Source organism: Doryrhamphus excisus, chromosome 16 (genome assembly GCF_030265055.1).
Source record: "Doryrhamphus excisus isolate RoL2022-K1 chromosome 16, RoL_Dexc_1.0, whole genome shotgun sequence".
Lineage (NCBI taxonomy): Eukaryota > Metazoa > Chordata > Actinopteri > Syngnathiformes > Syngnathidae > Doryrhamphus > Doryrhamphus excisus.
Window position 1 is genome coordinate 12,094,752 of NC_080481.1, and position 25,719 is coordinate 12,120,470.

Genomic DNA, 25,719 nt, shown 5'->3' on the forward strand with positions numbered 1-25,719 from the left:
TTGTTATTATTTTGTTTCCTTTATCGGCACAATCATTCATATAAAAAAAAGGCAAATATTATTTTTTTCTCCTTTGCTCTTCTGTTTTGGATTGTCAGTAGGTTACATGACTGTTCACTGATAACACAAATACTAGTAAGTACCTTTTTGAAGGATATGGGATTATACTGTACTTTCAACAATGACACTGAAGATGTGGTGAGAAGGTATTGCATTGTATTGAGGAACATGCGTGATGGTCCAAAAGAGTGATGTTATTCTCCCTGAAGAAGTCCTTGATGACACCAGCATTGTGAACTGCAGCGTTGTCCTGTTACAAAACCCAGCTGTTACTACACAGATGACGGCCCTCAGTCATGAGGGATGCCCTGCTGCAACATCTGCACATAATCAGCTGCCGTTTGACGACCCTGCACCACCTGAAGCCCCAGTGTTCCACTGAATGATAAAGGACCCCAGATCACGATGGGCCACTTTTCACTGTGCCGGGTAGAAAACATCTAAGGTGGGATCTCCTTGTCATGCCATCTGGATTGTCAAGGTTTTCCACCTTTCAATGTCCCATGTTTGATGCTCAGCGGCAAAGTCTAAAGAGCCATTTTTGTGGTGTTGAAGGAAACGAGGTCTTAGAATTTGTTTTTTGTTTTTGAAACCGTTTTCCTGCAGATGCCGTTTGATGGTTATTGCGCTGCAGTCGGCACCAGTAAGGGTCTTCATTTGGGTCGAGGACCGCCCTGTGTCTTGACAGCCAATCGGATCTTCCCGCTCAGGGTAGGTGTCATTTTTTTTGGGTCCACCACTTAACTTTTTTGTTCTGTAATGCTCAGGATCTTTCAAAAAATGTAGAATGAGTCATTTGTCTGTTCAAAATGTTTTTGTCTCACTCCCCCTACTTGCTTTTGCATATTGTACCTCAAAAAATGCACTAGCAATTGCAATCTAGCCATTTTTCAACTGACCTTAAGATTTTGATCATGGCTGTACATTTCCATGTTTGTCTTCCAGAGGTTTGAGGTAGTTTCTGGGCCTGTCTGTGTAGATATGTTATGCCGGAGGAGAAAAGCAGGAAACAGAAGAGGAACTGGATGCGGGAGTGGCGATCGATGGGTAAGTCAACAGGATGATGAGGTCGCGGAGGACCTCATGTTACCGCATATCAAACTTCTTTGTCACTCATGTACTGGTCAAATCCTTACTGGTGATGTCCATGCTAGGAAAGCTTACAGACATTACACTGATATTACGAGCTGCTAAGGGCGGCACTGGGTGGTTAAGAATGTGTCTGATCACCAAAGGGCCCTAGGCTTGGTTACCCTGAGCAGCACTTGGATACGTATGGGTGGAGGGAGAATGAGCATGGCCCACCCAAATTGCTGCATGTGTGAACAAATGCAAAAAGTCATGAAGTAACGCAAAGTAAACTTTTTTGTAGCAAATTTTACTTATTGGAAATATCTTTGTTGTACATGGGATTGTTGGTGTTAAGTATATTCAAATTACAGTAGTTAATTATGTTATTGCGGCCTACTCCTACCTTTCAAAGGAGACCTATTATGCTCATTTTCAAACTCCTATAGAGCAACTACACAAGATAAACCGCACAGGAAGCTTTCCAGTTCTTACAGATTCTGCACCTCTTTCTGTAGTGTTTTTCCGTGGACTTCCTGCTTCCGACCCAAACGGTCTGTTTAATTTGCTCCACCCCCGGCCCTCTAGGTATGCCCACTCCGCTGACTTCTGGATTCATAGGTCTGCATTTACTGCATGAAGGCAATCGATTAGCCCATATAAGGATGGTCAGATTACATTGACATCAGTAGAACTCAGTGTTAGAAAAATCTCACTCTCTAACATTTTTTATGCCGTATGTCCTTGTGAAAGTCGCGGACTGGTCACCAGCCTATCGCAGGAAAGTGGTACAATTTTTTTTTTTTTTTAATAACCATAAATGCCTAAACTTAACTTGTCAAATGCTGTTAATTAATAGTGAGTTATGCAGTACTTCCTTCAGAGGTAGTCACAAGTTGCAAATGGAAAGAAGGGACCACACCCCCACAAAAAGTCACATATATATGTATATGTATACTGCTTATGCTAAGAGTCCACTGGGCCGGCGCCAGTTGGTGCTAGTGTCGCCAATAAGGTGCCTAGTTGCGTGCAGTGGCTCAAACTGCCTCCCAACTGGCTCTGGTGGCCTGTAGCAGTGGCAAAAATTGAGTTTGGCGGCAAGAAAATTTCAAAATGTTTAAAATCTTTGTCCACCAAGTGGAACCAAATGTCACAAACAATCCACCTATTGGAATCCACTGGAATGTAATGGCTCGAGCCACGTTGCGCCAATGATATTTGCCGCAAACTGGCACCAACTGGTGCCGGCCCAGTGGACTCCTAGCATTAGATGAGCAAAATCTCTAATTCATGTTTTTGGCAACATAAACCTTTATAAACTAGATATAAAACCATCAAATTAGAACTGGGTTCCCAGACACCATTTTGATGTGTTTCATATGGTTGCTTTGTTCGACTCCAGGCAGGCCTGAAAAAAAACCCCAACAAAAAACAGCAACAAGCCAGCAGTGGTTCCAGATGTGGTCTGCCAGAAGGTCAGGATAGAACATCTGTGTGAACATAAGTTGTGAACACCCAGCACTGAATGCCTGTAACACACCAGAACATCAACTATTGCCATTTTCTGCTGATGTAGCACAATCGGCCAGGTGCTACAGCGCGTTATTTTAAATTTTGTTGCTTTCAAAAGGAAAAAAAAACACTTCTAGTGCGTGTAACGTAGTGGGTGATTCATAGTAGTCTGCCTGTGTGACTCATCTTTCGAGGGACGCACAAAGCCAGGCAGAGTGTTGTGTATGTCGTCATGAGCTTTTACAGGCCTCTCAACCATGTACACTACACAGGGAGGCACTTCCTGTTTACCAGTGTAACTCAAGAAAACAAATCCACTTAGTGAGCTCTGGGCTTTTTCATGGTTTTAAAAAAAAAGTCTGTATTTGATGTGAAGCCTTGAAGCATGAGAGATACAGGGTGTGTTTGAAGATTGCTCTTCTGCATTGAGCGCCACATAAGGCATCATTGTCCAATGACTGCATCTGCTGAGATTGTCATTGGCCTTAAGCCTTCGTATGCATCATATGCATTCCTATTATGTTGAAGCATACTTAGTTCTCCCCAATTGTACACGATTGCTTTCCCTGAGACCCCCGCCCCAAAAAAAATCACAAAATCCTACGATCGATTCCCACATTTAACCCACGTTAACTACAGTATATGACCAGTAATGATCCGTTTTGCCTGAAAGGTATGTTGTGATCCAAACTATTCATGGCTATAAAAAGTTTCCATAGAGGAAACTCAGCAAGGACACACACTTTATCTCTTGGACTCACGCTGAATATGATGGGAGGAAGCAGGGACGGTTGGACTGAGGGTAAACGGTCTAACTGAAAATGGGTGTGAACAGAGCACAGAGAGAGAGAGAGAGACAAAAAGAGAGAGAGTGAGAGCGGAGGGGGGGATAAAAAGACCTGCACGACACAAGGAAGACTTTATCCAACTTTGTCTGTCCCACTTACTCAGACCTCACAGGAAACTCCCAACTCCCTGCCCATTCACTCACTCAGCCTCACTGCAGCACACCTCCTTCAGCACGCGCTCCCATCTTGTCTGACCATGTGGAGGATGAACAGCATGGCTTTAGTCCTGGTGCTCTGCACATTGTTGCTACGCAGTAAGTTACTAATTATATGGTATATTTTGAAATGTGACTTTAGCTAAATGTTATTCTCTTTTGTCTGTTTGGGTTTGTTATTCATGCATGTGGAGCCGGGGCTCCTTCTAGAAGGTGTGTAAAAAAGAAAATGAAGTTGTTCTTAAAGTGTGCACAGTAATTGAGGCAGGGTCACAGGTTAAAGACCAGCTGCAAAGAGTAAAACTTGGAAATTGGGACTTGTTGCAGGAGAGAGGGTGGTATGATTCCACTAAGAACAAAATCTCCAAACTGTCTGATACATACCCTCAAAGTCTAAAGACTTTAAGTCTATAAGCTATAAGTATAAAAGAGGTTGTGGGGTGAGGTGACGACTTTTGACGGCATAGTAGCCTGAGACAAAAGGTCTGCCCAAGAGTGGAAAGTTGCAGTGGAGAATAATTCTGTGCTTTTGTGTGTGTGTGTGTGTGTTTGTCAGACCTAATCATAATTATGTGGTGATAATGCATGGCTTTGACTCAGCTGCCGCCCCCAAAGTTGGACTTGTCCTCATTAAGGCCCAGATCAGTGACTTGTGCAGAGTAACATTTGTCGTGACCTTGACCAGTGCGGCAGACTGATGAAAATAGCTCAAGAGTCAATGTTGAAAGGAGAAAAGATCATGAGATGATAGAGCATGCCGCACGTTTGCAGAATAATGAGGGCTACTGTTTACATTCTATTCACATGGAAATCCAGTTACTGTTACCACTTCCCGACACAATGTAGTAGTCGATATCAGACGTGCTTTTACTGCATATGACATGCAGGTTCCATGTGTCTGTTTGCAGAAAGTTAATGAGGGATTGCCTGCTTGTAACAAGTGCACATCCTTTTTTTTCAACTGCAGATGACTTTCAGAGGCCAGTCCCTGTTCTTTAGTGGCACATGATCACACAGACCTGCCACATTGTTCACACTTGAGTTTATCAGGCAATGTGAATATACGTACATACAGTTGCAGTCAATAATGTATCAAAGCCAGCGTGATGTTTGAGGTTACAGGTGAATGTGAAGTGAAAGGCATTTATGATGCATCCTCATCATGTCCTTATCTCCAATATTTGACTTGTCTTGGTACTTTCTCTTGGCATGGAAATGATGATCAGGAGTAATCTTTGTTATATTCACGCAAAGAGGCGCAGAAAATGCAATTCCCAAACTGAATGAACCACTAAGTACATTCAGAAATTCAAGTAACAGTCCACACATCTTGGTTTAGTACAGCGACAGACAAATGTAAGAAAGCGTCCCAGGGGTCACAGGGTGGGACACAGGCAAGTGCCTTTTCATACTACTATGTTTTACTAGCACAAACATGGCTGCAACGCATGAACAGGCCAATCACAACTATATGTAGCGCTACAAGGGCAATTGACTGTTGGGTGATGTCATTCAACACCTCCTTGAGAAGTTTTGTCACACTTAATTTTTTTTAGAGAGGGTGGGAGGGGGCCAAACTTTTTGGCACTAAGAGGGGGGAGGTTATGTCTACCCTCCCTCTGTTTGTAATCTACAATGGCTTCTCTGTGATGAAGTCAAGGCCTCGGGCAGCTGTGACAATGAGTGGTAAAAAGAACCACACAACACCAAGATATCGCCTCGTGGGTAAGGGAGATTCCAAAATTTGTAGTTCATGTGATTCTGTGAGGACCGTTGCCAGTGTTCACTATGTCCTTTGTCCACGGAATGTCTGCCATGTGATGCAGTGATGATGATGATAGTATAAACTATGCAGACTTAGATACATGAAAACAGAAGGAAATGAGCCTCCTTAGTAGAATTTACTTGGAAACTGTAACTCTCATGACACGTGTATGCAAAACAGAAAGTGAAATGAAACACAAAGCCATCTGAAAAAAAAGGCATTAGAACACATTTGGAAAAAAATTGTAAGGTGACTTAATGAGCATTTGTCTCTGTCACACCCATTAGGGATGAAGATCAGCATGTAGAGGAGTCAGCGACAGTATGAGAGCTGTCTCAGTGGGAACTTCCGATAAAACTGCTGCTTTGTCAGTGCAAAGTTCTCACACTATTCAGTTATTTTGCATTTTGAGTTATTTTGAGTTTTAACCACACAATTGAGGCATGGGATTGTTTTTGCAGTAAACATCATTACTATGTATTATTATTTCCCTTTTTGTGTTTTTATGTCAGTACACCACTATTGAAGACAAATGTGTAACATTTTGAGTCTGATTCAGTCTCTTCCAAAAACCATAAACATGAGCAGAATCCTTTTTTTCTGCTATTGACCAACATTCTTTAGGCCTCAAGTTTTGATTAACTTGTATTCACGGCAGCTTCTCCAGGGTGTGGGTCTGTTATGTAAGGCCTGGCAGCTGGCAGTCTTAGGTCAGGCCAGGGTGTGGGTTCACTTGAGCCCAAAGTTATGGTAATTTTGCAAAGTAATTAAACTTGGAGCCTGCACTCTTGCAATGTTCCAATTTACTGCTGTAAGAGTGAAGTGAACGCATTAAGGCAAAAACAATAAAATAAACATGGCCTACCATCAATGTCCACTCTTTACTTAATCTACCAGCCCTCACAGACAAAGGGGTGGACGTGGAGAAGTAAATAATTTAGTAACAACATTTACCCAGTGAAACAAGCCTAATTAATAGCAGACCAATGCGATAACGTTTAAACCTTCCTGTTCTAATTACTGCTGTTCTGGTGGACTTCATTGTTCTTTGTTTTCCAAGCACCCTGCAGCACAACCATGGGATTGAAATAGTTTATAATAATACAAAAGAAAACAACACTCTTTCCTTAACCTAAAGACAATTTGATGGGCCAGGCAGCGTTTGGACTGAGCTCACAATCAGCCGCAGATAATGAGCAGCATAAAATCCAAAACATGAACTTGGAAGTGTGTCATTCCCACTTCATATTGACTTCATCTGCGGTTACATCAGCCACTTCACTGATTTCATTCATTTGGACAAACAGGAAGGGTCAAAAGAAAGTGTTCTGTGGTGAAAACCCCAGGATATATTTGTTCTGTGAATGCATTTTGTCTAAACCATACTTAGTGCTTCCGGGTCGCTTTCCCAAAGATGGATCTTGTATTAGCTTGACATCCACAGTCATATCACAGCCTGACCGTTACCAAGACTAAGACAGGTCTTTGCTTTACCTCCACCACCCGCATCAACTCAGTTTCGTGTAAGAACAGCAGCTGGAATCGGTCACATCTGCTGTCTCTGACAAAGCTGGCGTTTCCACTTTCTTGTCCTCTAACAAAGTGGACAGGCTATTTTGGAAACACTGGTTTTGAATTCCACCACCATCCTGAAACTATTTGAATGAGTGAATTAGGGGTTGAGTAAAAACATTTAACGTTCACCAACTTTTAATTTTAGCAGTTTTTTGTTGAATTTCCAAATGCAAATCAATATTATTAGCAGTTATTTTCTAGTAGTGGAAGAAAAAAGTAAAGTAGTTGGCTACAAAACTACAGCATTGTCTAAATTTTCCAACACTTTCTAGCTCAACAGTGTTTTTTGTAATTATTTGTTTGTCCAGGCACTTGTTGCTAGGCAGAATGAATGGCCCACAATTATCTGTGCCTGAAAACCATCCAAAATTTGACATACCAATTCTGAATGGCAGGGGGGCTGAATTCTGCTCTAAGTCAGATGTTAACAAAGGGATGTCAAAGCAGTACTATATTGTAAATGAAAGAAATTTATTTCTACACATTCATTTCACATTTGAGTAAATGTTCTCCATTAAAAATAATATAGGTGGGCCACTGTCTCAAATGCCTGTGAGCGTTATCTGTGGTCCGCACTGTTCACCTCTGCAGGTCAATACAACATGGCTGTGTGCCCACAGCTGTGACAGACACATCCTGTCGAAGGATGTGCATGTAATACATTCCAAATCCAGTTGTTGGTAATTCCTTTCATTTTTTTTTCTCCACTCCAAATTGTCTTATGTTTGGTTTAAAAACACCAGGGGTGTGGACTGGGTGGAAAAGTCAACTTTTACTATCCTTCTACGAGAGAACAAAAATAGTTGTCAAATACATGCACGTAAACTAAGGAAGCAGTAGTGTTGATCTTTTAATTTCTTCCTGCAGCTCCAAGACGTTGGTCAGTGTGATATTTATAGATCGTAATGGGACCACAAAGGCCACCTTAGAAATTGTGCCTCTATTAAGGTACCTGAGCGTATAGCAATAATTGCAGCAGTAATTGCTGGTTAGGTGGTTCTTGAGGTCTTTCTCAGACAGCGCTCTGTTACTTCCATCATCATGAACTATTGAAAAGAAATTCAGAAATAGTGCAGATTATTTTTTCTACTACGAAAATAGTTGTTTAAAGGGGAACTGCACTTTTTTTTTCATTTTGCTCATCCACAATCCGTATGTGAAACATGAACACATATTTCTTTCCCTTTTCTGTGCATTCTAGCGTGAGAAAACTAGTCAATATGAGCTAGCTAACAACAGATGTCAAATACCTATTTTAAAGCCCTCACAAAAAAACAACAACAGTGTGCTATTTACATAACTAACTTAAAGCTACAGCAATATTATTATAATAGCAGCTAACATGAAAAACTATGTTTATCTGGCGGACTAACATGACACCTTGCTAGCCGCTAGTCTCAGCATCATTCACAGACAGAAGAGTGGATACCTAGCTCTCAATTTTGCTCCAAAGACTCTATAAGATGCTTGTTTGCCGTCAGCATTTTTGAAGCACACGTCTTGTGCTGGAAGACACAGCCATCCCGATGAGAGCGAGATCATAAGTGTGGTCACTGTATCTATGCTGCTGTTACTGACAGAACTAGCATAAGTATGTGTAAGACGTTTCGGTAGTGTTTTAAATAATCTAAACATGGCAAGAAATTGCAACTATTACATGTTATCATCACTGTACGTGCTAATGCATGATCATGGCATGTATATAGCTGTTAACGTTTTTTTTAGACGGCTTCAAAGTCAGAATAGGTGTGTCCCAATGACGTGCATTGTTAGCTAGCTCATATTAACTCGTCTTCTTATGTTATAATGCACAAAAAGGGAAAGAAATGTGTTCATGTTTCACCTAAGGATTCTGAATGATGGGTTACATTAAAAAAATGCAGTTCCCCTTTAAACCCTTTTGACAAATTCATTTTCGCCTGTAAAAAAAACCCCAAAACAAATAATATACAGTATCTGTTCAGTATGTGTGGAACATTTTTATGTATCGAGTCATTATGAAAGCAAGCTGAAAGAACAATAAAAGTCGAACGGACCGAAGGAGCCAAAATACAACATCAAGGAACTTGGCAAATATTGAAGATGACATCATTTGATGACAAGGAAATTAAAGACTCAACTCAGCGTCTTCAAGTCAACAACAATCGACAATAACAACCCTCCAGTAACAAACCTTATACCAAATTCAACAATACTAAGAAGAATCATTTGTTCATTATCACCAAAGTCGTTGCTCAATTTATGAATGGAAATAAAATGTAAGAATATCTAAATTATAAAATCAGAAATGGAGAAGAGTTCTGACTTAAAATTTCAAGTATTTTTCCAGAGCCAGGAATTTTCCTAATGTTTGATGATCCTCAGAGGACATCGGTAATCGACTCAACTGACAGGACACAGTTGTTTAGCCTGGATGGAGGTCTGCACTGCCTCAACCAACATAACATAGCACTTGTAGAACAGACACAACAACAACTACTTGCAGCAAAGCCAAAAGATTTGACTATGGAACTCTTTTTAGTGGTCGAACTTGTTGTGTTCTGAGCTGACAGAAAGCTAAGCAACCAACATTGTGGGTACTTGGACCTTTGTTGAGAGCTATAAGAGCTAACCATGTACGTAGTGGCCGCAGCCTCTAAAATTGGATGGGTCAAAGGAGTTGGACACTTTGATTCCACGTCTGCTTGTCTTGTCATTTAAACGAGGACGTCATTGCAGAGATCGCTTTTTTTGTGTGTGTTTTGTTCAGTTATTTGATACTTTAAAAAGACAAGATGAAGGGATGACCAAAGTGACCTTGAGGGTTTGTCTAATTGGTTCCTGACTTTCTTGAGGAGGTATTCACAAATAAGGAAGGAAGGTCGACTTAAGGGTCTTCTCTGGACATCTGGAAGTAACACGGGTGTGGCACAGAATGAGAGCCAGGGCGTTGTCTCTATATGGTCTGGGTGGAGGTCAAACACAAATGCTTACGGCTGCTGCTGAAGCTTCCCCCTCCAGAATGATGTCACGGCTTTCACATCTTCCTGACAATCCAACTGACGTGAAAGAGGAGCGACAGCTGCACCCCCATCCCCTCCCGCCCCCCTGTACTCAAACCTCCTTGCATCCCCCCCCGAGAGAGGAAGCTGGCTTCCTCTGTTTAACACCACCACTGCCGGTGTCCCCTGGTCAAACTTTCTGGCTGTGACCGTTTAATCAGGTGTGACAGTGTTTGCTTTTGCTGGAATTTCCGTGAGGTTTCCCACCCTGGATCCAAACACTGGTATTGCAGTGTGAGGATCCTAGTTGTACCCCTTTTGTTGAAGAATAGATAGGCATTGGCGGAACTCTGATTAAAAATGCAAGCTGGCAATCCATCTTCAACAACACATTGATTCCATTTGCTTTGCATTGTATTGCTTTTCATAAATCCTATAGCCATGTGGCCATACGACAGGGTGAACTAGAGAAGCTCAGACCACTACCAAGCGCCATAAAATCAGTCTTTCATGGTCTGTAGAACCTGTTGGGAACTTATCCTGTATTTTTCTTTCCAAGTACGCTGACCGTTTTTTGTGGCATAAAATGCCAATAATCGTCCTATGTAATATGTCCTATGTTAAACAATATGTTAAAAAAATTCCTGGATCCAGGCGGTGATCCGGATCACCCCCAACATGTAATCAGTTCTTCCATATCCCATTTCCGACAATTCCATCCAAATCTATCCAGAACTCATTCAGTCATTCATTCATTTTCTACTGCTTTTCCTCACGAGGGTCGCGGGGGTGCTGCAGCTGTCTTCGGGCGAGAGGCGGGGTACACCCTGGACTGGTCGCCAGCCAATCACAGGACACATATAGACAAACAACCATTCACACTCACATTCATACCTATGGACAATTTGGAGTCGCCAATTAACCTAGCATGTTTTTGGAATGTGGGAGGAAACCGGAGTACCCGGAGAAAACCCACGCATGCACGGGGAGAACATGCAAACTCCACACAGAGATGGCCAAGGGTGGAATTGAACCCTGGTCTTCTAGCTGTGAGGTCTGCGTGCTAACCACTCGACCGCCGTGCCGCCCCTATCCAGAACTTTTCAAGTTATTTTGAACACAAACGGACAACATAGACGCTGGCAATAGACCACCATCCATCCATCTATTTTCTATGCCGCTTATCCTCACCAGTCTGACCCTAGACTGGTCAGTAAATAGACACATACACATATATCAATATATATATCATATACATCAACAATGTGGATGACATTATTTGTTACACATGCACTCTTCAGACAAAACTATACAGCGAGTTTGAGTTTTACAAGGATCTGATTAACGACAGGCACATTAAACAGTGTGTAGGAACAACACGTCTGACTCAGGGCCCACACACGGCAGCTTTGTTTAGTCCTGTTGCACTGAACCCTATAGAGTTTATCCCACTGGCACAGTCCATTCGGGTGACTGTGAATGCATGAACTATACCATCATTCAGTATGTTTTTGTCCAGACAAAGTAAAAACACGCAATATGTAGCCCTCCACACGCCATCATGGATCCATTCTCCATTCTGTCTTCTACTTATGGTCTGTGGTGTGCCACATTAAAGAAGGCTGTGAGCTCCATGGCACTCATGCCGGAAATCTGCTCCGTGTTTCCAGTAGGGAAGAGAAGAGGAGAGGAGGTTACATGATGAATCTGCAGCATCCACCCTTTTCTCTCCATGCCCCATACTGGCCAGTGTTTTGTTTACATGGAGAAGAAAGTGTTAATTCGCTTCATTGAATGTGCCTGACATTGTATTATGAGTGTGTGCATTCACAGGAAGGAAATATTTGTGTGACTTTTGTCATTATTAACAGGCTTAAACATTATAAGCATGCTTACCAATCCTAAAAGTATTAAATAAGACAATTTGAGGTGTTGGCACCATTTTGCATTGGTGAAAATAACAATCCCCCCACGTTATTGCACTATTAAACCACTAAGACAATTATCTTAAGACTATAATAGCCCCGTTAAACCATTTATGCCCACTTAAACCTGTTTGCATGCAGCTAGGCTACATCTGATTCAGCTGCTTAAATCCAGATTGAAAAGGCTGCTTATTACTATGATGCAGTAGCAGTTAGCCTTCTGATACAGTCACACATTTTTCAATGTTTTACAGTTTTACTTTGATGGTTCATATCCAGTATGCATGTCCAATCTGGAGGGAAAAATAGTTTGGAGTTGGGATTTTATTGCAGTGATTTAGCCTTTGTGAACATTTCATTTGAGTATATTTATGAGCAAGTTCCACTTTATGGCTCCTTAGCTGGCTGTGTTTATGTTTGTGCAAAGGACAACCGAAGCCTAAATTGCCAGCCCTATAACTTTTCTAGACTGAACATTCCTTGTAGACGGGATTCGTTCGTCACTAAAGCAAATGTGAAGGGGGCAGCACAGTGGTTGGTGTTGTTTTGCATATTCTCCCTGTGTTTGTGTTGGTTTTGTCTTATTACCACAGTCCAAAACACATCTATATTTAGCATTATTGGTGTGAATGTTGTTTGTCTTTATGTTTCAGTACAGGCTGTACTCTGAATCTCATTCTAAATTAGCTGGGATAGACTCCAGCTTCCCTGTAACCTTAAAAGGTATGAGCAGTAGATGGAAAATGCATTGAAGAGCTGGAATAGGTGTACATTGTGGAAGATCTAGAAAGCTTCCTGTGTGGGTTATCATGTGTAGCTGCTCTATAGGAGTCCACAAATCAATACAAAAGGGTTGAAAATGAGCATAAAAGGTCCCCTTTGACATTAATGTGGTGACTCGGTATTGCAATACTGCACAGTGAAAATGTCATACTGAGTTTTAAAGTTGATTTCCATTTGCAGATGGTGTGGTGGGCCAAGACGATGACACAGTTACTGATGCACCGGCAGGTGATGCAGCCAATGAAGGTAGACAAATCTTGTTGTTATTAAGATACTTGACTTAGTCCTATTATTACTGAAAAATATGCATGTTTAATGAAATTATACACATTTTAGGCCAGAATTAAGAATTTTTAAACACGGAAATTAGTGAATGAAAGAAAATATAAAATTGTCAGAGACAGACAACTTAAACAGTCCAGTTAGGATTGATTCAGTGTCCTGAGTATACAATGACTTGGATGAATAATATTAACTGGCATATATTGACTAAAATGAGTGTATAAGTCACTATAGGGGTGTTATTTAATATCCGGAAAGCTCTAATGATGTTGAAAACCGTTTTCTATGCTCAAACTGTGAAATTATCCCATTTACAAATCAGGAATCCTGCTTTTCAACAATGTAATCCAATTGCAACTACACGTCCATCTCCTTCATATTCTGTATGAAGGTTTGTATGGTTTTGCATGATGAACATGCATTTAATAATTTTCATCTCTGAACTCTCAGTGACTCCCACTGTGATAGTCCTGGATTCCCAGCAGGACACCACCAATGCACCAGATTCTGGAGCCTCTCCAGGGGCTGGAGGAGATTCTGACACACCTTCTGAAATGACCACCCCTTCTGTGACGGGCTCACCCAATCACAACCAGGACGGTGACACCGCAGGTACCACTGCTGGCCCTAATGGTCTTGGTGACGATGGCTCAGTGATTGTGGATCATTCCAACACCGTTAAAACAAAGGTGGAGAATATATTTATTGAAGAGATTGTAATTACTGAGCATTTTTGTATTGTGCTCTAAATCTGATGTCATTTCCTGTCCCTACAGCCCTTGGTGGAATGCGTCGGGAAGGAGGAGATTGAGGAGAGTAATGCTGTCAAGGCTGTGGTCACCACAACTAACTGTGTGGGTACCCGACACTCATCTTTTATGCAATTTGACAAAACCACAAGTGTACTGTACGTATGACTCAGTTTTACTTGACCAACATTAGTGGGATGGAACAGCAGGGGCCCGTAGCACAAAACTAGGCTAAGGGATGAAGCCGGGATATCTTGGTTATTCTGGCTCAATTTATGTAGGATACACAGAAGTGAGATAATGGAAAAAGGGATATGTTTTGACATAAATTACCATGAAGATTTATTCTGTGGATTTAGCCTGCTCTGGATCAGGCTAAGGTCAAGGATCTATTTAATCTTATCCCGTATAAACCAATAATTATTGATTTACAAACAAACAGTCATTTTCTACCGCTTATCCTCACGAGGGGGTGCTGGAGCCTATCCCAGCTGTCTTCCAGCAAGAGGCGGGGTACACCCTGGACTGGTCGCCAGCCAATCACAGGGCACATATAGTCAAACAACCATTCACACTCACATTCATACCTATGGACAATTTGGAGTCACCAAATTTTGGAATGTGGGAGGAAACCGGAGCACCCGAAGAAACACATGCACGGGGAGAACATGCAAACGGCACACAGAAATGGCCGAGGGTGGGATTGAATTAGGGTCTCCTAGCTGTGAGGTCTGCGCGCTAACCACTCAACCGCCGTGCAGCCCTAGCAACAAACATAACATTATTTATTTATACATATATATTGCAGTACAAATTATCTTTGTAATATTTTGTCATGCTTTCTGTCTTTGTTTTGGTGTTGCCTTTCTCTTTTTATTTGCTCTTATGCGTCTTTTGTTTGACTATTTCACAGTATGTCTCAGATAGCATTGCTTACTGTAAAAACAGACACTTTTCTAAAGCATCTCTGAAATTCCTCAAACTTTGTAAATCATTGGCAAAAAGGGACTAATATTTCTTGTCTTTGTCATAAGGCAAAAGGGGAAGAACATGGGTGCGGCTCATTTTGGGTGTTTAATCTCCGCCAAAAATTTGTTGTTTTGTTTGTCATAGTAACACACTTAATAAGTAATGATATCTGAACGGAGTAATGAGGCGGCCGTTAAACTGAAAATAATATAAAGAGTCATATGACACCTGAAAGTACTGAGTTATTTAAATAAATGGCGGGTTTCTGATGGGTCCAGGTGCACAGAGCTGAACATGTGAACCCCACTTGGGTCTTTACTGTAACATTAACAAAGCCAGAGGACCATCTGAAGAAGTCATCTGCTGCACTCAACCTAAAGCTACACATGGACTGAGCTGCCAGAAAAGAGGGATTGTTTTGAATTACTTACGCAAAGACATTGAAAGCCTGCTCTGAACTATGAATCATCTCTATAGCACAACGGTAAATTCCTTATCAGTCGCACGTCCAAGAAGCCACATGAGCCAATCTGCGTCCTTTAGACATGTGATGCTTCACATGTGACACAGGCAGATGGAGCAGAGCATGGCTTCCAAGGGAGTGAGTACATATCACAAATTCAGCCCTCATGAGTTTTTTTTTTTTTTTTTGTCCTCCCCGCCTCAAAAAATCTGGATTGTGCAGCTGCAGGCTCCATCCCAATTAGCTGTGATTCAGGGTTTGCTCACAAGGATCTCCTGGGAACAGAGAGGGACGTCTGGATCACATTATAGAAAATGAAGAGTGATCCCAAGTCAGAAAGTCTTTAGTTGTGCAATGAGGTGATATCATAGTTCAGTATTAAGGCGGAGGAAAGTCAGCAAGAATTCCATACAGCTGCGGTCTGCCTCCATTACGCACACAAAGGCATTCGTGCACTGAGAACATTCCAGAACTCACATTTGTTTTTTGGGCCTCAAACCCCACCCAGGGCGGCAAATGTTTGTGAAAAGTATTCTTTGCATAAATCGGGGAGTGAATGTTGTGCAAAGTCGTGTTGGTTACCCAAGCCAGTTAAATACATGTCCGCATATCAGAAAGGAATCTATCATTTCAAATACTCTCCATTTACAGGAAGACACTAAAACACTCATTCAGGGCAGCCGTTTCCTGTGGTGCCACACTGAAAACTGTCGTATCAAAGTCTACCAGGAGGGAAACAACATAAGGATGGTCAGGGATGATGGTGAGTACTGATGGTGTTGCGTTTGAACACACATTGTTGGTGTTCGGGTATTACTTATGATTTCTACATTCTGTTTCCCCTTCATGCAGCTAAACAGCATACTCTGGCTGATGCCCTCAAGGGTGAATTAAAGGACAAGGTAAGCAATCAATATACACTAAGGGTGTGGAAAATAATCGATATTAATCGATACATCGATGTGCATGCGCTCATTCACTGGGTATGGATGCAATTGATGGGTGAAATTGAGATTCATCACGATGCATTTGTGGGTATCATTAAAATCCGATGCAAGCACCGCTTTATTAATGTTCAACTTCACTCCATATGCTGTTCCCCAGGTGCAATGAATGCGTTTTTGTATTGAATATGGACGGAAGCCGTGAGGCACATACAACTAGTAAAACAGCATGGAGGTTCGCACGCAAGCAGCAGCGAGGAAGTTTCTATATTTAACCCACCCCCAACTTTTAAATTGTATGTTTGGAAACACTACGGATTCTCAAAGAACGGCGAAAAGATCGACATAACGTCCGTCATTTGCAAAGAATGCCATACAACGGCAGAACTACAAACATGCAGACTCCCCCCTTAAAAAGAGGACACCACAACACCGACAAGTGTACCGCTGCTTCCCCGTCTAGTTCCTCGTCGGACACCGGGGGAAAACCAAGCAAAAAACAGGTCTGAACGAGGGTTCAGCACAGCAGGTGACATTAGAACAGCAGAGCAGTCGGCTTCTTCCTGAATTTTGAAACTATTTTAAAAGGGTATAAGTCAGGGGTCTCAAACTCAATTTACCTGGGGGCCACCGGAGCTAGGTTCTGGGTGAAGCCGGGCCGCATCAGGTTTTAAAAAAAAAAACTATCTTTAATGCTTTTGCTTCTGCTATACCCTACACTTTTTCAGTACTTTGGTTCCGGTTTTCCACACCAAAATATCTGATAAAACATTCCACTGTTTTCAAATATCTTAATTTTTATTTTTCTATACACAAAATAAGATAAAACAAAAATAAAATAAACAAATTAAGAATAAAGACAATAAATCAATCAATCAGTAATAAATAAGTAAAATAATATTAAAACAGCAAATAAGAAAAACGTAAGAAACCACATACAGTTAGTGGAGAAATTATTTTTTTCAGATTCAAATGTACAGTATTAATTAACTTTTAACATGAACATTAATGAAACTTAATAATTTTACCCAATTAGCAAGTTAGCATCGTACTCATTTCCATCTGGGAGCAGCGTCGTAACTTTAACAACATGTTTGATGAGATGCTTTATCTTGACGTTTATTTTCCATTTTATTCCAAATCATTTCCTGCATTTATTTGTACCCAGCGTCATAAGCCTTTAGCTTCATTGCGAATCCAAAGCAAAACAGGGCGGGGCAAAATCATGTTAATTGTGTCTGGTGTGCACACAGCTTTAAGCTGTCATTTCAACATTAAACTTTGGTATCAAGGTGGGGGCCTCGGCCCGCGGGCCGTGAGTTTGAGACCCCTGGTATAAGTTGTTTTCCACTTTCTGCTCCCCACTACTGTATTAGCCTACCTCCTAGTGCATTCATATTGGCAGTATGTTTTAAATACAGGAATATAAACAAACATTGATTGCACTGTTATGTTACATTATTGTTTCATTGTTTTACTCCACCACTGAATCGCTGCTATTGTAATTGCATAGCCAATGTGAAAGTGTGAGGAAAGTTGTTTTTGAAAAGTTGTTGCTGTTTTAAGATGGCAAAAAGAATGATCAAGAAGTGGTGCATAGTAAAAAAGAAACGGCACTTTAGTTGAATTTACTGCTAAGTGCCAAGAAGGAATAAAGCCATTTTTTTTTGTAGGACCATACTGAATTCCATTTGCATCATGTTGAATTGCACCATATCATATTGGATTGCATTGATTTGAACTAAATGATTATCTCGTATCGTGAAGAGGGTGAATCGTATCGTATCGTATGACCCGAAAATTCCATGTATGTATCGTATCATGTGTATCAAATCGTCCTCAGTGCTGAGATTCACACCCCTAATAGACACTATAGGGGACCAGGACTTTTAAACTGGTTAAACTGCATTATCTTCCATTGCATGTTTATGTATGATTTCACAGACATTCTTACGCCAGGTTGTGTTTTTATAGGTGACATACTTTGCATCAAAAACAGCGTACGCAGCTTTTCGGCACCGTTTTGTGTGTATACAAGCTTTATAGCTGAGGCCCCAGGACTTGTTAAAGAAACTTCCTCGGATTTGGTCCTTATGTAGCGGATGCCAGCCTGGTGTGGTTGTGCGAGTGTACGTTAGTAAACCTCACTCAGTGTACTTTATAAGAGTCGTGCTGGGCATTGAACTGACTGTCTGGCATTTAGCGGAAATAACGCTTAGCACTCTTGGCTCTCATTGCGATGGGTTCGAACCAGGCAGGTCACACGTATGCACTACAGATTATGATCCCTGGTGCTTTGGTATTGGTAATGGTTTTATTTCATTTGAACATGCATCAGATTACAATTGAATGCATCACATAATCAGTTCACAGTTCCACATGATTGAAAGGAGTAGGAAGAAGCAAAGCTTATTAAATCCTACCTCTCCATCTGGTACTTTTACAATCAGTAACTGTTACATTTGTTCACTTCCTGCTTTCCATAATACAGTTTTGTTTTGTTTTTTTTTTTGTTTTTTTTAAATAATGTACCTCGTACTGAAGTACAAATTTAGTTCTTCCCTAAGATCATATTTCTCCTCTCTTGTAGAGAAGTATTGGATGACATTTTTAGGTAATTGGTTATTTTTGAATCATTTTTTACAGTTTTCAAACCACATATTATATCTGTTTGTTAGAGCAATCATAACTAATTTTCCATGCTGCATATTTTTTAATTCGACACTCTACCTCGACTCCAGTGTCTCATCTGCGATTTACACTTCTGTGTTTGCAGCTGGGTGTGGCAAATGTGGAGGCCCCATCCTCTTCATCATCCTCAAACCGTTCTGTATTTGTGGGGATCCTGATCACCGGTCTGCTGGTTGCGGCCGCCATTGTTGCTGCTTACTGCAAATGCCAGCGCCGAACTGACAGCAAAGGAGTGAAACTGGTGAGCAGATTTGTGACATTTTCCTTATGGATATATACCCCACAGCAAATTCATGTGACCCACTCTCACAACAGACCAATTTAATAGATTTGGACTACATGGCTAGAAATGACATCACGTGTATGATTTATCTAAATGCTAAGTCGACTGATTGATTATCTGTCCACAGTGTAGCCAAAAGATGCAGAAAGTCTCTGAAGAATATAAACCATTGAAATAGGCGTGTCTGTTTTTAAACCCTTTAGAGCTGAGACATATCCAGTTCATGTTGTCTGAATCAGATGACTTTGTTAAAGGGTACATGAAAGACATTTCTTATTAACATAATCTGCAAGGAAATCGGTTTCACAAGAATCTTAAATGAGAATTGGTTATTTGTGTTTCTGACAGACAAACTTTGGAACACCCTGTGATAGAAGTATTATAGTGTGATATAAAATCCGGATAAGGATGCATTTCTAGACATAGGTGGTTGCAGATGCTTGATACTGGCCTTTTTTTTACTGATATCAGATATAGCGATATTATAGTTCACATATTATAGTATTTCCATAATGCCTCATATTAACTCTCTAACAAGATCTCAGTGTATAGACTGGTCATATATCTCATCTCGTTTCATATTATCTACATACTGTATTGTATATAACTCTGGGAAAAACTGTTGATTTTGTTAATACTTGGGTTGTTTATATTGTTTATTTTTCTATATTGTGTATTTTTTACTGCTTAACTGACTCTGTACTCTTGCTGCTGTGCAATACAAATTTCCCCACTGAGGGACGAATAAAGGCATATCTTAATCTTAATTATTGAGCGCTGCAAAATATGACAAATACTGAAATATGTAATGCAATGTAATGTGATTAGCGCGTAGACCTCACAGCTAGGAGACCAGGGTTCAATTCCATGCATGTTCTCCCCGTGCATGCGTGGGTTTTCTCCGGGTACTCCGGTTTCTTCCCACATTCCAAAAAAAAACATGCTAGGTTAATTGGTGACTCCAAATTGTCCATAGGTATGAATGTGAGTGTGAATGGTTGTTTGTCTATATGTGCCCTGTGATTGGCTGGCGACCAGTCCATGATGTACCCCGCCTCTCGCCCAAAGACAGCTGGGATAGGCTCCAGCACCCCCTGTGACCCTTGTGAGGAAAAAGCGCTAGAAAATGAATGTAATGCATAAGAATTGATATATGATGAACAAAATAACCAGTAGTCAACTAAACATGTAACATGTAAGACTAACTAAAATCCCAAAAAGTGAAAACGGCCAACTATATATTTTGAAAAATGTAATATTTCCATGTGGCACAAACATTTGTATAAGAACAAAGTACAATTTATGTCTTGAAAAAAAATCTTTCTTAGAGTACTCTTACACAGATGTGCATGTTTCTCCCTTGTATTTGATATGTTCAGCATGTGTTTATGCTCCGCTTGCAGGCAGAGGAAGCTTATCCAGTGGATCAGGAGAACCAGGGGAACACCCTTGTGTCTGTGGCCCCCCTAAACCCCCCGGCAGAAACCCAGGAGAAACCCAATGTGAACGGGGAGTCTCCTGAAGCTGCCAAAACTGAGCCGACTCCTCCCACCAACGGTCACTCCGCCACCAAGACTGCAGACACCGAGCTGTGAACCCCTTTCACACAAACACACACATGCATGCACACACACACACACACACACACACACACACCACACACACATAGTCATCAGGGACAAAAAGAATATCCCTCATGGACACGACTGTGGCTCACTTACTCCTCTCGCTCCCATTCTTTGGCTTCATGCTGAAACATCAGGAAAACTAGTCGGATCATGATGATGATGATGATGAAGGTGTCCGTGTTGTATGTTAACGACGGCTCATTCCCTGACTTGTTGACTGCACTCGAGCTGGAGATGGGAGGTGTGCGCTTTTGGGTGGGAAGAAAATATATTTCAGCATGACTCACCCATGATGGGGTCCCATAAGGGCCACAGCGGCTCCAAACCGTCAACACCCATCAGCCTGAGTCCCATGTCATCAGGTTCAGCGCTCCACCCTTCTTGATAGAACATACGACACTTGCACATGTTCCACAGTCGGTAGAAAAGCTCTGTCCACTTGAATTGTGAAAGTGCGCATGTATCCCTCCTGCAGGCTTCTTCTGTATGCATGACTTTGTGTGATCTTTTTTAAAATGCAAAATTGTACATTTTTCCATCATCACAAGGAAGCTGAAGTTCAACCATCACCGAAGTGCCTTCAAAGTGCCGGGCTGAATACCATCTAACTCAGCAGTGCTACCCATCAGTGTTATTTCCTTTATTATACTGTGTATGCTATTTTATATTAGTATTCTATTGAGCTGTGTGTTGTTGTTTTTTCTTGCTATGTATCAAATCTGTGTTGCTTTGCTTCGATGTGCCACAGTTTTGTGTCGGACTAACATATGAACTCTGTGGCACTTTTTTACAGAGCAAGAAAAGTACACAGTGGTGCAAATGTGTGATACTTTTATTTTTGCAAAGAGATTCAACACAAAGAAACTACTGTTAAAATGCTAAACTGGAACTCAATATGACCGGATTTAATTTTTGTATCGTGTTATTACTCACATTCCACGGGGACTGTTTGTTTTTTAAGCAGTCAAACATTTTTAATTGGATTTAAGATCAAAATTATCAAATAAAAATGATTTTTTTTTGTACAATCTTGTGTTTTTCATATTTTTTCATGTGTTAAGGTGGTCTCTTGATTAAAGGTTCTCCTTGCGCTCCACTGAGTCGAGTGAAAATTGTCTTCAGGAGGAGCACTAAGACTACCCGACTCGTTCACTAACTGCCCGCATGATACATACAAGGCACCCCTCCAGTCCAAGGTCATTGCTTAATGTTAATGTAAAGAGTACCTTCACCCCTGAAACATGGAAAGACGTGTACTCATTGCTCATCAATGCTCTAACACACTTGGTATTTAAAGCCCATACAGCCCATAAGGTTCCCAGCTGCCTTGCATAACTGATGACATCACTTCGCGCTCATTTGTTAGGGCGGGGCAGCGGCAACATCCACCAGCTGTGTTTTCTACATACACACGTGACGTGTTCACTTCACTTTCCTTATTTACTATTCCCTTGCTTTGTGGACACACGCTGCCCCTGTGGCAACAATCTGACAACGTGAATTCCAGCCCTTCAACGCCCCTCACAATAACTATACCACCAGCACAAGAAGCACGTTCAGATAAATATGTGCATCTATAGTCGGCAGTCATCAGATGCCACAGCGGTCAAGTTTAAACGGTGTAAATCTCCTGTGGACGTTAATGTATTTGGAGTACAGCATGTGACCTTGACTTCTGACAGATATGTTAGATATGGTCCCGACTCCGCCCATGTCAAGAGTTTGTGTCGCATTCCACTATAGGTCTCCCCCCTCAAGCTGACACAAATGACATTACACCCCAATGGTGATGGTCAAGCACAGCATTGAACCCTTAAATGTAATGGTAATGGTAATGGTAATGGTAATGGTAATGGTTTTATTTCATTTGAACATGCATCAGATTACAATTGAATGCATCACATAATCAGTTCACAGTTCCACATGTCCAAAAGGAGTAGGAAGAAACAAAGCTTATTAAATCCTACCCCTCCATCTGGTACTTTTACAATCAGTAACTGTTACATTTGTTCACTTCCTGCTTTCCTTTTTTTTAACATTTTGGGATTTTTTTTTAACAGTTTGGGATCTTTCGTACAGCTGAGTTTTTGGATGATTCCGTTTTTGCGTGCCTCATTTTTCATACACTCACCGTTTTTGTACAGTATTGCACGCAAACATCCTACACTTTGCTGTGCGTTTAGTTTTGCAGTGCAACTGCTAATAACTTGCCATGGGGCCAAAGAAAGTTGTTGCTAACTACGTATTTGAAGATGACCAACACTATTTAATTTGATCTCACAAGGATGTCAACACAAAGTTATGTTAATTTTTCAGTTATAATTTACATAGTTTTCTGCCATTTTTTTAAAATATTATTTATTATATTATTATTACAGGCTGCACAGTGGTCGTGTGGTTAGCGTGCAGACTTCACAGCTAGGAAACCAGGGTTCAATCCCACCATCGGCCATCTCTGTGTGGAGTTTGCATGTTCTCCCAGTGGATGTGTTGGGTTTTCTCCGGGTACTCCGGTTTCCTCCCACATTCCAAAAACATGCTAGGTTAATTGGCCACTCCAAATTGTCCATAGGTATGAATGTGAGTGTGAATGGTTGTTTGTCTATATGTGCCCTGTGATTGGCTGCCGACCAGTCCAGGGTGTACCCCGCCTCTCGCCTGAAGACAGCTGGGATAGGCTCCAGCACCCACACGGCCCTCGTGAGGATAAGCGGTAGAAAATGAATGAATGAATATTATTATTACAGATTATGGATCTGATATGTGATATAACTTCATGTCTTATGTTAGACGAGTAATTCATTCAAATCTTATCACTTCAACAGTTTTTCTTCCAAGTCACAAAGGTCCCACAACTCAGTCCTCCCTGGGACGCCGCCCTGCTCCCTCACTCCACCCCTCCGCTTCGTATGTGGAGTGGAATCTGGGATTATCAACAAAACTCAGCTGGTTCTTTTTTTTTTCTTTGTTTTAGTGTGTCCTGCCCCTTAGCGTAGCAACAGCTGCCAAATGCGTCATGTTTTTCTTCCATGTGCCAAAACACCCCCCCCCCCCACCCCCCTTCCTTCTTAACGCATCTCTATGGTAAGATAATATTGGCGGAGGATGTAGTCTAAGCGGGACCTTGAGGTCAAAAGGCGGGGACCATTTTTTGAGTCTCTGATGAAAATCAAAAGCTGAAACAAAAATGCAGTTCATGTAAAGGTTATGTGAAGGTCACTTGGTATGGGCTTTACTTTTTGGGCGTCTATCCCAGTTGACTTCGGGTAAGAATGCGGGGTACACCCTGGAATGGTCACTAGCCAATCACAGGGCACATATACACTGAAAAAAACATGTTTTTGCCCTGTAATTATTACCTCAAATATTAATTTAAGGATTTTTTTATTCACTTCTTTTACTCTAAAATCTCAATCTTTATTTAATGCCTTATTTGATGATTATCTGGAATATTGTATCCTCACATTTATATGTAAATTTGATCATTGACACCGAGTAATATTTACATAACTAATGTATTGATTTAACCAATAATCATCATCTTCCTAGACACTAGGAACCATTTTTCCATGGTTGATATTCCCATCTGTTTCCTGCACATTGCTTCATGATGCCATTGTGCATTTCATAACAGGAGGAAACAATCTGGAAGGCATTGTGTCTTTCCAGCTTTTCCGAACTGTCCAAATCACATCATAACCTGGACTCCATTCAGCTCCACTCACACTAATGATTACCGTTTATATCTTAACAATAGCTGCTCAAAAATGAAGTGGAAAAATGAAATAAAAAATTCTGAACAAATGATAGTAGACAGATCCCGAATGAAGACGAGTATGCGAACAACAGGATGGTTGGGTTGACGGACCATGTGACCCATCTGTCGCCAGATGTTTGGAGAGAATGAAGTCATAATGGGTCTGCTTACAAAGCAAGAGCGGCCTCTAGTGTTAATCTACGGAAATACAGGCAATAAGCAAAGTTGGATGGAGGGATGCAAGAACGCCCCCTGCTGTTGGTGGTGGTCAAATTTGAGGCCCTCAGACGTTCAGCAAATACAAAATGTTGAACGTGGGTGAGGTTCCCACTGTGTTATTGACCAGAGAAGTGCATTAGAGCACGTTGAAAAAAAACGGATAAAAAAGACATACTGACCCCTTATGATTTTTGTCAAAAATAACTGCCCTCAAACACAGGCATTTTGTACCGATTTTGGATGCGTGTGTGTGATGTTTCCCCTGTTCTTTTGACCAGAAAAGTGCATTAGAAGCAAGTTGAAAAAACAGAAAAAAACAACATACTAACCCCTTACGTTTTTTTCAAAAATCACCAAATTCAAAATCTGGCATTTTATGCCATTTTTGGATGCTTCTGGGTCCCCTGTTGAGTGTGTGTGAGGTTTCCACTTTTATTTTTGACAGAAGAGTGCTTTAAAAGCAAGTTGAAAAAAATGAAAAAAACGACATACTTACGTTTTTTTCAAAAATCACCAAATTCAAAATCTGGCATTTTATGCCATTTTTGGATGCTTCTGGGGCCCCTGTTGAGTGTGTGTGAGGTTTCCCCTGTTTTTTTGACCAGAAAAGTGCTTTAAAAGCAAGTTGAAAAAAAATGAAAAAAACGACATTACCTTACGTTTTTTCAAAAATCACCAAATTCAAAATCTGGCATTTTATGCCGATTTTGGGTGCTTCTGGGGCCCCTGTTGAGTGTGTGTGAGGTTTCCACTGTGTTTTTGACCAGAAAAGTGCTTTAAAAGCAAGTTGAAAAAAATGAAAAAAACGACATTACCTTACGTTTTTTCAAAAATCACCAAATTCAAAATCTGGCATTTTATGCCGTTTTTGGGTGCTTCTGGGGCCCCGTTGAGTGTGTGTGAGGTTTCCACTGTGTTTTTGACCAGAAAAGTGCATTAGAAGCAAGTTGAAAAAAATGAAAAAAACGACATACTAACCCCTTACGTTTTTTGTCAAAAGTGACCAAATTCAAAATCTGGCATTTTATGCCATTTTTGGATGCTTCTGGGTCCCCTGTTGAG

The 25,719-nt window shown here is 41.0% G+C and overlaps 1 protein-coding gene across 1 annotated transcript; it reads left to right on the top strand.

Moving 5' to 3' along the window:
* The first annotated feature begins 1,046 nt into the window (after window positions 1-1,046).
* On the top strand, window positions 1,047-21,742 carry cd34 (CD34 molecule). Its single transcript, XM_058052226.1, has 9 exons — window positions 1,047-1,107; window positions 3,476-3,742; window positions 12,853-12,918; window positions 13,405-13,643; window positions 13,731-13,808; window positions 15,787-15,898; window positions 15,988-16,037; window positions 18,856-19,011; window positions 20,457-21,742. The coding sequence occupies exons 1-9, from the start codon at window positions 1,047-1,049 to the stop codon at window positions 20,646-20,648; spliced, it is 1,221 nt and encodes a 406-aa protein (XP_057908209.1). The 3' UTR covers window positions 20,649-21,742.
* Window positions 21,743-25,719: the final 3,977 nt, after the last annotated feature.

Bases quoted from the DNA above. Each gene is read 5' to 3' on its own strand.
- cd34 (XM_058052226.1), top strand. From the start codon at position 1,047: ATGCCGGAGGAGAAAAGCAGGAAACAGAAGAGGAACTGGATGCGGGAG. The intron at 1,108-3,475 runs GTAAGTCAACAG...GGGTGTGAACAG, and splicing joins GCGGGAGTGGCGATCGATGG to AGCACAGAGAGAGAGAGAGA. The intron at 12,919-13,404 runs GTAGACAAATCT...CTGAACTCTCAG, and splicing joins AGGTGATGCAGCCAATGAAG to TGACTCCCACTGTGATAGTC.